This window comes from Mus caroli, chromosome 2, assembly GCF_900094665.2.
Source record: "Mus caroli chromosome 2, CAROLI_EIJ_v1.1, whole genome shotgun sequence".
Lineage (NCBI taxonomy): Eukaryota > Metazoa > Chordata > Mammalia > Rodentia > Muridae > Mus > Mus caroli.
Genome location: NC_034571.1, coordinates 85,571,452 through 85,586,858, shown reverse-complemented (window position 1 = coordinate 85,586,858; position 15,407 = coordinate 85,571,452). Strand labels below are relative to the sequence as shown.

At 48.5% G+C, this 15,407-nt stretch overlaps 1 protein-coding gene across 2 annotated transcripts in view; it reads right to left on the bottom strand.

Moving 5' to 3' along the window:
* Lrp4 (LDL receptor related protein 4) overlaps nt 1–11,843 on the bottom strand; it is a 56,960-nt gene extending 45,117 nt beyond the window's left edge. For both annotated transcript variants that reach the window (XM_021185820.1, XM_029474331.1), the window contains exon 1: nt 11,602–11,843. In XM_021185820.1, coding sequence (XP_021041479.1) covers nt 11,602–11,653 — 52 coding nt within the window. In that variant the 5' untranslated portion in view covers nt 11,654–11,843. The remainder of the gene's footprint in view (nt 1–11,601) is intronic.
* Nucleotides 11,844–15,407: the final 3,564 nt, after the last annotated feature.

Below are 15,407 nucleotides of genomic sequence, written 5' to 3'. Positions count from 1 at the left end.
CTTCCTTCCTTTCTTTCTTTCTTTCTTTCTTTCTTTCTTTCTTTCTTTCTTTCTTTCTTTCTTTCTTTCTTTCTCTTTCTTTCTTTTTCCTTAAGGGAAAAGTAGCACTGGGGGGTCAAATCCACTAAACCACATCTCAGACCTCATTTTACTTTTTATTTTGATACAAGGTTCAGGGTTTTATAAAGTTGCTGGCCTGGATGTAGGGCAGGCAGGTCTTAAACTTGAAAGTCTTCTACTTTGGCCTCCCAAATAGCTGGGATCAACAGCTGCATGGGCAGGCTTAACTGAGTTTCTTAATATGTTACAGAAAATAAAAAATAGAATAAAATAAAAAAGCCACAATTAAACGAGGAAATAAACATGGAATAAACAGATTTTATGCTGTGGCACACTGCAAATTATCATTAAGTAGCTACGGGGAGATTCTCCCATGTGGCACAGTGACCACATTTCCCCAAAAGGCCTTGACTTAGGAGTTGTTGAATACTAGGAATGGGAAAGCAAGATGAGCAGTTCCTGGGAGCTATGCAGGGGAAACAAGTACAGGGGGCTGAAGAGATGGCTCAGCTAAAAGCACCAGCTGCTCTTCTAGGGTCCTGGGTTTGGTTTCTAGCACCCATACTGCTCACAGTCATATGTGGCTCCAGTTCCAGGGGGATCGACACCCCCTTCTGATGCTCTTGGGCACTGTACATAGGGTGTACACACCTGCAGGCAAACTCTTCATACACATAAATTAAAAACAAACCATTTATTTATTTATTTATTTTGTTTTTTTTTAGTTTCTCTGTATAGCCCTGGCTGTCCTGGAACTCACTCTGTAGATCAGGCTGGCCTCAAACTCAGAAATCTGCCTGCCTCTGCCTCCCGAGTGCTGGGATTAAAGGTGTGCGCCACCACTGCCCGGCTAAAGACTTTTTTATTTTATGTATATGAGTGCACTGTCGCTCTCTTCAGACACACCAGAAGAGGGCATCAGATCCTACTCCAGATGGTTGTGAGCCACCATGTGGTTGCTGGGAATTGAACTCAGGACCTCTGGAAGAAAAAGTCAGAGCTCTAAACCGCTGAGCCATCTCTCCAGCCCCCAAATANTTTTTTTTTTTTTTTTTAAAAAAGAGTACAGAGAGCAAAGAGGAGCTATTAATCCTTTACCCGCTCCTATCCCCGTGATTGGCCGAGTGAGACACCCAGTTCTAATTTCCTGGGGCTGACTGCAGGGACGAAGTATTCCATCAGCTGGCCATCAAGTTGCAGGTGGCTAAAGACACACAACTTCCTGCATGTCAGAGAAATGGCTGAAATCAGAGCTGTGGTGAAGTCCAGGCAGCCACCAGCCGGACACACTCTTGACTTGGGCATTCATACAGGAAGCAGACACATTATACTCCAAAAGGCAGACTTCTGGACAACCGCTTCCCCCTCAGGGTCCCCAGAGAGGGGAATTCTGTCTGTTCACTCCAGCCCTGGCAGCGATCATAAAGGGCAGCTTTTAACCCTTTTTGCATAAAAGAAAAGAAAGGAAACGAATGCGGACGCAGCCTTCCTTGTGAGCATTGAATTGGAATCGGCAGCTCCGCTCCTTGAAGGCTGTTTGCCAGCTACGCTGCAGGCAGCTCTCCGGGCTGCCAGGGCCTTAGGCAATATAGCCCTTCCATCTTAGGCATTTCAACAAGGAACAGGTCTGAGCCACAGGTGTTCGTGCTCTCTCATCAAGCCTTTATTCTTGGGATTCATGCTAAGAGGCTTGTAGAACCTTCTCTTTTAAAGACAGGTCTTACTATGTAGCCCTCCCTGATTGACTTGGAGCTTGCTGTGTAGACCAGGCTGGCCTCAAACTCACAGAGCTCGGCCCACAAGTGCTGGCATTCCATTAAACGTGTGTGCCTCCACATCTGGCTTTATTGAATCTTTCTGAGAAGTTAACCAAGATCTCACCATTTACACCTCAGCTCCCTCAGGCCAGCTACCTTAGAAGTTTCCCAGTGCTTTCTTTGGAAGGGCAGAAAGCAAACACTGACCCATGTGGTACCAGTCAGACCCTCACCGGTGTGATCAGACCCTCTAACACTGTAGAGAGCAAAGATTCCACATTTTTTGAGAAATTAATCAAAAGTTTCTGTAAGCGTATCCATACAACGGAGATGAAAACAATTCTGTATCCAAGAGTCTGGAAACGCCCCTCTTGCCTCTGACTGTCAAGTGTTGAGATTACAGCAGGTGTCTGCCCCTGTGCTGTGGGAGGTGCTGGGATGGAACCCAGGGCTTCAAACGTGCTAACAAGCAGTTTACCAACTGGACTGCATCCCCAGTCTCTCCTCCCTTCCTTTTCCTTTTGCTTTTGGAGTGACAGGGAATGAACCCAAGGCTTCAAACATGCTAAATATACACTCTACTGCTGAGACACACCCTTAGGCCTGTTCTCTCTGTAAGATGGCAAAGCCGTCTTTTCCTGTCCACTGGCAGGAATGATGAGGCTACAAACCTTATTTAATGAGAAGGCGATATTTAGGAGTCTATAACTTCGTCCAGAGGGAGGGGCAATCCCACTGACTCTTGAGGTAACAAACACAGTAACAGCACACTCCAGGGGACAATCATGTGGCAAACAAAACTAAGTTGAAAGGAATGGCAACAAAGAGCCACATGGACATGGACCCAAAAAGCCCCATATACCCAGAGTCTGGAGAGACCTCTATAGATCTGTGTTCAGAGGGTATAGCTTGCCTAGCAGACATTAATAGTAGTAGCAGGAATCATCATCATCATCGCCATCATCATCATCACCATCATCATCACCACCACCACCTCAACCACAGAGCTAGGCAGTTGGCAGCAGAAGATCAGGAAATGGAGCCTTTGTTAACACTGCCCTACCTGGACATATTTGACCCAAGCTGAGCTGGAAGCTCCACCCTTTGTCCCTTTGTATTGCTCACCCACTAGGCCTAAGCTTCTTGGATATTAAAATTGTGTGCCTGACAGTTCTTATGTTCATATTCACAGTGCGAGCCCCGTGCTGAGTGTACCAGATGAACAACAGGACAAGTTAGTTAAATGGATGGGTAATGCATGCTTGACTCTTGTGAGAGCTGGGGGTCAAAGCAGGAGAGAGGCTCAGAACGGTAGACATAAAAGTAGCCAATTCCTACACAACCAGGACTCAGGAGACCTTTGCTCTTCTTCCCCAGGCACTTCCTGGTTCTACTCAGGTGAAGTTTGGTCCCTCTGGACTCCCTTCCTCACTCTGTCTCAAGCTGGGAGCTGACATGTCTTGACAGGCTTATTTCTGTCCAATGGTGAGCCTTGCCTGTCTGATTCCTTGGTAACCCACTCAACAGGGACACACTAGATACATGACTACAGGTCAGAGTTCAGGAATTTCCGCCCCACCACCATCACTTTAAAAAATAAAAACAAAAAACAAAAAATACCCCAGGCAGTGGTGGCACATGCCTTTAATCCCAGCACTTGGGAGGCAGAGGCAGGCAGATTTCTGAGTTCAAGGCCAGCCTGGTCTACAGAGTGAGTTCCAGGACAGCCAGGGCTGTACAGAGAAACCCTGTCTCAAAAAACAAAACAAAACAAAACAAAACAAAAAAACCCAAACAAAATTAAAAAAAGAAAAGAAAAAAAAAAAGAAAACCACATTTATCTATCTATTTATTTATTTATTTTGTGTGTGTGTATGCACGTGCACACATGTGCACACACACACACACACACACACACACACACGCGCATGCACTGAGGAGGCCAAAGGAAGGCATTGGTTCTTCTGGATGGAACTAGAGTTACCAAGCGTTGTGAGTGCTGGGAATCGACCCCAGGTTGTCTGCAAGAACAGTAAATGCTCTTAATCTCTGAACCAGGTCTCCATCCCCATAAAATAAAATTTTAATATTCAGGACTGTCGAGATGGCTCACCGGGTAAGAGCACTGACTGTTCTTCCAAAGGTCCTGAGTTCAAATCCCAGCAACCACATGGTGGCTCACAAACATCTGTAATGAGATCTGACGCCCTCTTCTGGTGCATCTGAAGACAGCTACAGTGTACTTATGTATAATAATAAATAAATCTTAAAAAAATTAATGTTCAGCACCCAAAGTTATAAGGCAGAAATATATAACATTGAGACCATGGGAACAGGCTGGAGAGATGGCTCTGCAGTCAAGAGCACTGATTACTCTTCCAGAGGTCCTGAGTTCAATTCCTAGTAACCACATAGTGGCTCACAACCATCTGAAATAGAATCTGATGCTCTCTTCTGATGTGTGTCTGAAGATAGTGACAGTGTACTCACATACATAAAATTTAAAAAAAAATCAATCTTTAAAGAAAAAAAAAAGAGCATGGGAACAATACTTCTCAGAGTATAAATCCTGTTCCTTCTGGTTCCCAAGCAGTTCATCTAAAGATCTTTTAGTTTTCATCAGGAAAAATGGAACAAAACTCGTAACACATCTGTTTTGAGATATACGTAATTTCTGAGAGCTACTTGGCATAATGCCTTCTGCATGTTATGTATCTTTTTTATTTTTGTCTTTAAGACAGGGTCTTGAACTTGTGATCCCTCTGGCTCAGCTTTCCAAATGTTAGGATTACAGGTGATACCACACACTGACTCTGCTCAGTATCCATAGGTGATAGATCTGGGGGCGGAGCTATGTAGGACAATGGCAGAGAGAGTGCTTAGCACTCTCTAGGGCCTGGGTTTAACCCCCAGTTCTCATACAAATAAATAATAAAATATGGCAGGTGCAGTGTCATGCACTTGTAACCACAGCTGCTAAGGAAACAGAGGCAGCAAGACTCCTCGAGTCTAGGATGCTGGAGCCAGGCTGGGCGATAAAGTGAGATCTAGCCCTTAAAATTATAACTAAGTGGGATGGGCAGATGAGCTGGTGGGTTAGCGCTTGCTACCAAAGCAGTCACAGTAAGAGTCAGCTACAGTATGGTGTACTTGTATGTGCTATGAGGGCAGAGTGAGTTCCATCCCTGGGACACATACGGTGGAAGGAATGAACCAACATCCTTCCATGCCATGCACAACACACAAATGTAAAAACGAAAAACAAAAGAAGTAACTAAATCCCAAAGGGGTCAATCCAGCTGTAAACTTTTCCAACCTAGATCTTCCGGGACAACTGAGACTTAAAATATTCTGTTCTGGGGGCTGGAGAGATGGTTCGGCCATGAAGAGCATTGGCTGCTCTTTCCGAGGACCAGTGCTGTATTCTCCGCATGTGCATGGAAGTTACCAACCTCCATAGCTCCAGTTCTCACCTCCTCAGGCATCTGCACTCGTGTGGGCCATAGACCCATACATAGATTATTTACAGAAACTCCAAACTCTGTTCTGAGAGGCAGCATGTGTTGAGGTATAGGGTTCTCATCTTAGACTCTGGGTTCGAATCCTGATGCAGCTACTCAGTGGCCATGTCTCAGCAAATTGCTCTAAGTCTCCAAGTCTCAGTTTCCCATTGATAACTGCTTATCACCGGATCAGCAAGGCAGCAAAACTCTCTCGAGTACATTTGTATGTCTTAGCCCACATGCCCCAGTTTGTAGTACAGAAACAGTCAGGAGGGACAAGTAGAACCTCTGTTTGGAGAAGGACCATTTAAAATAGTGGTTTTGAACCTGTGGGTCATGATCCCTTTGAGGGCCTTAAGGACCCTTTCACAGGGGTAGCCTAAGACCATTGGGAAACACTGATATTTTGTAGCAATGAGATAATTTTATGGTGGTGGGGTCACCACAACACGAGGAACTATACTAAAGGGTTACCGCATTAGGGAGGTTGAGAATGGCTGATTTAAAGCCTTTGACTTTTACTGTCTCACTCAGTCTCTTTAGTAGAAACTTCTTGCTTCAGCTACCTGGTGTGGAGAAAATGAAAGGAAAAGGGACTCTCCCCTTTGCTTGCCTAAGCCCGGCTTCTTCATTAGTTCCTAAGATGTTGCGGTCAGCCAACATAAAATTTCTCTTGTCCTCACCCATGCCCACGAGATCGGAACAGTTGCACTCCATAGGCCATGAGAAGGGAACGTAGCACCCCCGCAGCGGCCCCCCCACCCTCACCCCCACCCCTGCAGGCCTGACAGGAAGTGGAGCTGCTGGGCTGTGATCCCAGGAGACACTGACGACCTCGGAAGCAGCTTTCCTCCACGTGCTAATCAGGTGTCTCTCCTAATACCCTAGTCTATACCTGCCTGGCTTTACACCCGGGGGGTGGGGGTGGGGTGGGAGTGGGGGGTGGGGATTCTGCCTGGAGTCTGGAGCTCCCTGGCTGTAGAAAATCTCCAGTGATAAATTATGCAGCAGCACCTTTGTGTCGCTGCCTCCTCGCAGCCAGATGGGAGGTTTGCTCCCAGTCTTTTGTTTCCTGGCTTGGCTCGATGCTCGGATCCTTCGCTCTGTACAGAGGTGAGGGGGAGCTCCCATAGGCCAAGTCAGGGCTTGCTTCAAGTCCCAGCCAGGCTTTCTCCAGCTGGGGTGCACGCAGCGCCCCTCCCTCCTCACTCTCACCTGAATGGTGGGGGAGCAGGCGTCAGAAATAGCTGACAGGCCATCCACTCATCTGCGGGACACAGATGGGAATGCCTACGTGCACTGAAAGAATGAAGTCTGCTCCGATGGGAGGAAGAGATGCCCTGAGGCACCTGGGATGTTTGCTTCTTGCTAAATCAAAAAGACACAACAGAAAATAGACCGCCAGGAAGCTAAAAGAATCAGCTCTTCTTGACGGCTGCTCTGGGTTACGGTCAACTTTCTGCAGTTCCCAGAAACATCACAATACTGGCACCAACTTAAAAGGAAGAAACAAAGAGACAACAGGGGTCAAACTTTGGGGTGGAGGAGCTGGGGGTTGAGGGACGAGTCTGGGGCTGGAGACCCACATCAATTATAGCGCACACTGACAGGACTCCTGATTGAAGACTGTGGCTGTGAAGGAAGCAGGCTCCCAACAGCCCAGCCTCCAAATTGAGGCAATTACTACCTCTAGAGCTCTGGGGCCCCTGACTCCTTCCTCGGGCCAGTGGGAGGGACAGGTTGGAATTCTAAACTGTTCCAACTACAAGAGACCTTGGCAACCTCTCTCACCCTGGGTCACAGTGATCTTAGTGTAAGAAGTTGTAGGTCTCCCTCCTGACCTCTCAACAGGGATGTTCCCAAGGGAGTTCCTCCCCACCCCCTTGGCCCTCTCCCCTAGCTTCCTTCATAATGCAATAAACCTCCTTTCTGGAAGCGTGGACAGCAGGGAACTATGATTAGGTTTCACTAGGTTTTCAAGAAGGAAAAAGAAAGGACAAGGTATTTTACAGAGGAAAAAAAAACGAGTTAAAAAATTGAAGGATCAAGCTTCCTTTATCATATGAGACACTGCAGTATAACTTATCTGGCTCCGCATATTCCAAACCCCAGAACCATCTCTGATCCACTTAGGCAATCTTACTAAGGAACAGCTGGCATTTATCTGGGCTTATAGCTAACATAGCAGCTGTCAGGCTCTGTGCTGGATGACTTGAACGCTCTGTCATAGTCTCTTTTAATTTCCACAGCACGAAAATGTCACAGGTGAAAATATGCCACTCCCCTCCTCAATTCCAGCCCCATTTGCAGATATGAGTCCCGAGGTAAGGGCCAGTGTATTTTCATGAATTCACCCAGAAGTATCAAAGCCAGGTGCCAAACCCAAGTCTGCCTGTGCTTTCTCAAATACTGAGCTAGGTATGCAGGCTGATGAGAGCGTGACAGGACGTTTGCTGAGTGGATGAACAGGAGCCTGAGGACACCACTCAGCTCGGGCAGTGTTCCTGAGTGTCCTGGGGAGAATGAGCCTGACCACACTAGCTCTAAGCCCCAGGGACAGGGACAAGCATAGGTTGATCATCAGTGCTATTTTTAGGGCCAAACTCAGCCTCTGCCAACGAAATCTCAGCACCTAGTCCTTCCTGGGCCACTCACAAGGCTAAGAAGAGGAAGACATTCACTGCTGGGGAGAAGATGGCCACCAGGATTCATACAGCCTGGGACTCACATGCCCCAGGTCTAGGCATCTGTGACAAAACACGGTGACACTCTACCAAAGAATGTAGAGGTGGTGGCTAGCAGCTGAACAAAGACATGGAACTTCACTTTAGATGTGAGATCTGGCCATGTAATAAAACAAGGTACATTTCCAGCCTCAGAAATTATTGTGTTCTTATTCACGGACCCCTTTGTTATCTTTCTAAGCAGCAGCAGCAACACTCTATCACCCTTCATCTTAGGGGCCAACACGAGCAATTAGTCTGTAGGAGGGAGGCCTAGGCAAAGAGCCACAAAGCACCACATCCTCTGTGACCTCCTGTGTCCTTTGCTGGCGCGGAAGCATGCCCAGCGTGCTTTGTGTCAGACAGGGCCTGACTAAGTCCCCTCGCACCTGTTACTCTTAATACTAGGTACCAGGCCCAAAGATGTCACCTGATACCCAACAGGGGACAGAAGAGGAAATCCAGAGTCAGCGAGAAGCCAAGCAACTTGCATGAGTCCCGAGAGATCAAGGGCAATGTCACTCAAGTACCTTGACGACCGTGGTCACAACAACAACTACATGGAAATCAGACCAGTCTCAAGCTAAACTATTTTGAACTCATCTTCAGAAACGTTTTTATCTACCCAAGCAAGCACTCCCGGCCAGGACTGCCAGGGTTCATTTCCCTAGAAAAGACTTCCAAGTGAAGTGGTTTATATACACTCCAGTCGTACCCCACAGGATGAAAATACCTGTGGCTACTACCACTTCCTTACAAAAATCTTAAAATCTTTAAAGCACAAGAGCATTTGTTATTGTTGTTGTTGTTAATTTTAGTTTTTGAGACAGAGTCTTATGAAGCCCAAGCCAGCCTTGAACTCACAAGGTATCTCAGAATAATCATGAACTTCTAAACCTCTTGCTTTCACCTACCAAGTGCTGGGCAGTGAAATCGGTTTTTGTGTGGTTTGTTTGTTTTGTTTTGTTTTTGAGAAAAGGGTCTTGCTGTCTAGTCTGGAATGACTTCAAACTACGCAGCCCAGACTGACCTCATCCTTGCTTAACAACTCTCGCCTCAGTCTCCCAAGTGCTAGCATCACAGAGATAAGCACCATGCTTAGCTATTTTACCTCCACTTTGTGTGTGTGGCTGTGCACCACACGTGTGGAGTACTTGAAGCCGCCAGAAGAGGGCGTCAGATTCCCTGGAACCAAAGTTACACATCCCGGAGCTGCCAAGTAGGAGGTGGGAATGAAACCCAGGTCGCCTGGAGGAGCAGGCAGTGCTTTAACCACTGAGCCATGTCTCTGGCCACATCCTTCTAAATTCTGAACAGTGGATTGTGATCTAAAATCTAAACTAACACCATGGTCTGGTATTGAATTCACTCCTAGCTGAGGTTGTCTGTGTAAGTAACACACAGCAGCTTTCAGAAGCACCTCTTCAGGACCTGAACTTAGTACTAGGGATCTTACTGGGAAAGTGGGTGGTGGTGGTTACAGACTCTGCAACTGCTCTACCTCATTGTGACTCTGCCTTCTATAAGGTCACCGAGGATGGCTCAGTATTAAGCCCTGCAAAGCACACATTTTTCCTACCTCTGCCTACTCCGTGTGCACAGGAAGTCTCAACTTTAATTTCAATTAAACCTTTCCCTTTAAAAACGAACCTCAACTAGCTACCGAGAACCCTCTAATGTTTTTTTTCCCCCACTGCAAAACATTAAGAATCCACGATTCTCTGTCCCTGTTCTCACCCCCATCCTCCATTGCAAATGTAATGTACGCAATTTTGACAGCAGCTCTGGAGCAGTGAATTCCTCTTGGCGAGTCTCAGTCCGGAACCTTCCAGCTCCCCCTTCCCTGGGGCAGAAGGCGACAATCTCCTCTTTGGCTTTGTTGGTATCCGTTTTAGCCCCCACCCCACCCCCCTTTTCCTAGTGCCTAGCTATTTCCCTTGATCTTTTTCAAAACTTCCTCCAGGGGGCCGAGAGGAAAGTTCCATCCCCTTCCCTTGAAACCCGAAGGGGGGGAAACCCCCCAAAAGCATAGCTGTCCCTTTAAGGGGCCCATGTGGTGGGAAGAACAGTTACATTCCTACCCCAGTAGGGCTGCTGTCCCAACACGCCGAAGAGGCTACAAATAACCTTCGAGGAGAGAGCCCGAGAGGGGGAGAACGAGGCGCGAAGAGGAACGTGGGTCGGCCAGACTACCAGTCGGAGAGAAAGGACTCGGTCGGCGCTAGATACCACATGGAAAAAGCCATTGAAAACCCACGAGCGGTTTAAATAGCAGACACCAGAACTCTGTTTTGGACTCGGGAGCTAAAACAATCTTTAAAACAAGTGCCCAGACAGCTCCACACCCTGCCAGGCAAGTTCCGAAATCTGCACTTTCCACACGAGCTCCTCCATGTGAAAGAAAGAACCCGTGAATCGCCAGGATCTGCAGACCGCTCTTTCTGAACCCCACCCCCTCGTCCCGCAGCCGGGGAATCGAAGAACTGGATCTCCCCCACGTGGAAAAGCCGGCGGGTGAATATAGTTGGGAGTTCAAAGATCGATCTTTGATCTTTGGGCACAAACTCAGAGGCAGCTGCTAAATCTCCGGGTGCACCCACGTTCCCAAGCTGCTGCAGAGAAGCAGATTCCACTGCAGTCCTAAGTAGACATAACAGTTGCGTCCGGGCACCGAACACGTTATTAATAAGGAGCAGATGAAGCAGCAGTGCCGCTGCCATCCGCCCAGCTCCCTGGAGGCCAAGGCCCCACTGCACGGGTCGCGAGGCTGCCTTTGGAAGTTCCCTAAGAACGCGCCCCTGCGCTTTACCCGGGCCAGGACCGATCTGAGGGAGCTTTCCAGCAGTTTCTTCCCAAAGTTCCTCCCCAACCTCTTTTCCATCGCTGTTCCCCACCCCTCCCTTGGGGAGGATCCGGAGCAGGAAGCTGATTGGCCGCAGCCAGGAGAGGGAACCCAAAACTCCACTTAGGGGAGATGCTGCACGCAAATATGAACCAAGGACCCTCAGAGAGAACAGGGTTTGGAGTCCGAGAAATTGCTCCCCAAGTCCATGAATCCCGGATGCTCAAGTAACTCAGATTCAGCTGGGCCCCTCTCCGCAATCCACCCAAGATCCCCCAGTCCCTGGAAAGAGAACTGTTTACAATTTATGGGTTTAGCGACCATCCTCCCCGCCTTCCTTTCTTTGCACACATTCATTCGCACGCACCAGGGACATAGAAGCCCTGCCTTAACCTGAAAGGGAACCCGCCCATGGCTCGTTAAAGAGCAGCGATGGAAGCCGAGAGAGCGTCTTGGGTCTTCTTCCACTCGGCCCAGACTACAGCGGGGACGAGTCCCTCCACCGCTGTCCCCTCTCGTGCTAGAAGAGCTGCGGAGGCTGCTATTGCTTTCCTCCGCTCGCTCTACCAGGGTTAGTGCTCGAAGTGAGCTCGAGGGTGGGACTTCAGGCCCCAGCCTCACGGTCCCACTCCCAGGAGGCGAGTCCTGCAGCGACCAGTCTCAGGGACAAACTTTCCCGGTGGCCCGGTCGGCGCGGGCGCTGCGACGCCGCTTACCGTGTGCGCAGAGCAGGGCGCCAAGCAGCAGCGCGCCCCACCACCGCCTCATGGTGCTGCGGCTGCTGCCGACGCTCCCTGCCCGCCCGGGGGTCCCGCGGGCTCCCAAGGGACGCCGGGGCGGAGAGAATCAGCGGAGGGTTCCCCCGGGTTGAAAAGCGTCCCGGGTCCAGCTCGGCCGGCGCGCCCTGCAAGTCGCCCTCCGGGCTGCTGCTGCCTCCAGTACTGCCGGAGTTGAAGCCGCCCCGCCAGGGGACCCGGAGGGGGTGTCCCGAGCCTGGCCGCCCCGCCTCCCGCGTCTCGGCCCCCGCCACCACCACCGCGCCTGGTCCCGCCCCCCGGCTCTGGCCCGGCCCCTTCCCGCCCTCTGCCCTCGCCCCCCAGTCCCAGGACCCCACCCGCCCGTGCCTCTTGCGCTCGCCCTAGCTCCTACTCAGTCTGCCCTAACATTCCTAGCCTTCCGGAGAGAGCCCCTTATCTGTCCCCATTACTGCGACTCAAATATCCCCAGCTTAAACAGAAAATTATCCTACTGGCAACTCCTAGCCTGAGTTCATTCTCGTTCCACACTAGGGAGGAGCACCCGTGCTGACCCAAGTCGCCTGGGCGTGACCCCGGCCCCCCTACCAGCTCCAACTCCAGACTTTATTGTGATGTTTCAAAAATATGCAAGGCTTGCTAAAGCATAATTCTCTCGGCCTTTATTGACACCAAACAAGGGACATCAGGGGGCCTACAGTGTTGTGTCTCAACTAGTGTTCTCACTGTCAAAAATCCCTATTCTGAAGTTTTTCTTCTCGCACCCCGGCCCCTCCCCCGGTCTAGGCAGTGTTGTTCTAGGGCTAAATAATTCGGCGACCTCCCCTTTTCATTTATTCATTTCCTGAGGTGAGGTTGTCTGGGTCCTGTCTCCCCAGTTCAAATGCCCAGATTTGGCCCAGACAATCTCAGTTCCTCCATACTGTCTGTAAATGAGCCTCTTCACCATCCTTGACTTTCTGATCCTGGCAAGAAACGGGTAGGGGGTGAGGAAATAAGTCAGTACTTAGAGATGCACTCTGCCAAGAAGACCTCGGCCTTCCTTCGGCTTCTGTTTGTAGGGCTTTCCAGCAGTATGAAACGTTTGGATTACGACATAAACTTCTAATCCACTCTCGATGTTATCTCTGTGGTCTTCCCCACCCTCCGCCCCTTGAATACTAGTAGTTATTTGTTCATCTTGCTGCCTCCTGTGTTCCCAGGTTGTTTTGTTGCTTTTTGCTTACACCCCCTAACTTTCTTAGGGCCTGATATATTACTTTCCCCTCAGACCTGGCCTGCCAACATTGTTTGGCTTTCATTCATCTTATCCTGGACTTAGCTGGGAGAGAAGTAATTTGGTATAGTGCAAAGTGGATATTAGGCAATTTCTCCAAATGGATAGGTTGACGTTTCATCGTTGCTTGTTTTCCATTTTTCAAATTTTTCGTTTTAAATTGCCATCTTTGACCAAAGCTAACATTAAGCATACTTTGTGAAAGTTACAATAACAGAAAAATATGACATTAATTTAGTCCGTGCTTTATGCTGTTCCTCCCTTCCCCTCACCCCCGAAATTTTTGCCTATCAGTGGCTACTTGGTTGAACCAAGTTCCTGCATCACCATGGTAACTAATGCCTAGCTATTTTCTGGCTGTGTAATTTTTCCTGGAACCTGAAGGCGGCAGTAGAATCAGATGAGGTTTACATGGGTTGAGAGCTTAGGAAAGAGTGGATTTGTCTGGCTTGTGTGCCAGGGTCAGTCACTTTAGTCTGATGTTGAAGGAGAGAAATGTGAAGGCCAATTTCTCAACTGCCCCTACCTTTCTGATTCAATTCCCCACTGTCTTCAGGATTTCAATGCATGCTGCTTAGGAAGACTAACTTTTAAACTGTGAGAAAGATCTTGTGATTCTGGAGACCACATTTTGTTCCAAGTGACTACCAGGGATGTGATATAATGAATACACCCCCCCCCAAATAAAAATCCAGGACAGACGTTCCCCATTCTTTCGATGTCAGGGGATTAAGAATTTATGAACAGTTTCCACTCTGTATGCAAAGGACAGGTTCCTTTCCAGAGGAATGATTTGTGTCGTTTTCCAGGGATTGGAAAGGAAGCAGGGGACTGGCAGTCCCTGTTTGACTGGGGGTGGGGAGACTGCATTTTCAGTGTGCATCCCCAGGCTTTGCCATGCTTCAGCACGGTGCTGGTGTACAGAGCCATCCTTGGCCACTGGGAATCCCTGGGAATATCAATGGGTAGAAACTAACTTTGCCTGGGTCACCCCCTAGGGTGAGTTAAGTCTTGGCTGTCAGAGACTGTTCTTATGCCAGGAGGAGTAAGCCATATTTATTTTTACCAGGCCTCTCAGACTTTCTTGTTTGGAGTGAGAGATCCTGAAAACCATGCCAGAATGGGCTGTTTGTCTCCCTTTATTGTCCTTTGGGACATGTCCCTAGAAAATTGGTAGAGAACTGCCAATTCCTGAGGGGTCTCAGAGGCGTTGGTTTCCTCAGAAACACCAGCCCCTTTCCTTCATCCTTCTAGGACAATCCGGGGAGCTGAATTTCCACGATCACAATATTGCCTTAAACCACACCATCACTAATGACCCTTTCAAAGGAAACACGGGGGTGCTACGGAAACAAGCTAGAAGGGGGCATGGTTTTGATCCAACTGGGGTGGGAGAATTCTTGTAACCCAGGCATCACTCAACAATTTAATTTCTAAGTACAATTCTTCTAAAAGTGATAAAAGCTTGAAGCTTCACATCTTAAGACATTAAATCAGGAGTGACTTTGCAAGCATGGGGTAGCAGTGGGTACCATTAGCATCTCGTGGGTTAAGCGAAGCCAAGTTTGCTGGTGAACATCCTATAATGAACAGGACATTCCCCCATAAGAAGACTTGCCAGCCTAACTAGTAAGTGGTGCTGAGCTTGGGAAACTCCTTTACAAGACCGAGAATTCGAATGTGCAAGTGAGCCTCTTCATCTTTGTGAACTCACTGTCTTATTGAAAGCAATACAAGTGGAGAGGGAAGTACTGCATGTTTCCCCAGGTGCTATGGGTGGGATGGCTAATGCGTGTGATCTCGGCACTCGGGAGGCTGATGTAAGAGGACTTGCAAATTGATGGCTGATCTGTACTACACAGCAAGTTCTTAGACTAGCCTGGACTCCAGTGTAAATCACTAAAAGGCTGGTCCTATAACTATCTACCTTAGGCTTATTTCATATTCATTCCCACGGTAATTTATTTACTAAGGATGGCTTATGTCAGGTTCTGTGGAGACAGTGATGAACAGATATGTTGGGATCTCTGGAATTTATAATCGAATGGTCCCAAGGGGCTTTGTTTGCAATACAAGAATAATCCCAGAGATTAATTTAAAGTTAAATAATAGAGGGATCAAAGAAAAAACGCAGGGTTCTATGACACAGAGACCTGGTTTACATGTGGAGGTTAGAAGTATTAACAACTAAGGTGTCATCAGAGAGGCTGAGTAGAGCACGGTTCAGTGGTAGAGCACTTGTCTGGCATTCAGGATGCACTGGATTAGATCACAACAAAGAGGAAAAGGAAGAAGGAGTCGCTGAGTTATAAGTAGCTGAGGTTGGTCTTCTGGGGCAGAAGAAATGATGTGTGCAAAGACCCAGAGCCAGAGAAAGACCCAGAGCCAGAGAAAGGCCCAGAGCCAGAGAAAGACCCAGAGCCAGAGAAAGACCCAGAGCCAGAGAAAGACCCAGAGCCAGAGAAAGACCCAGAGCCAGAGAAAGACCCAG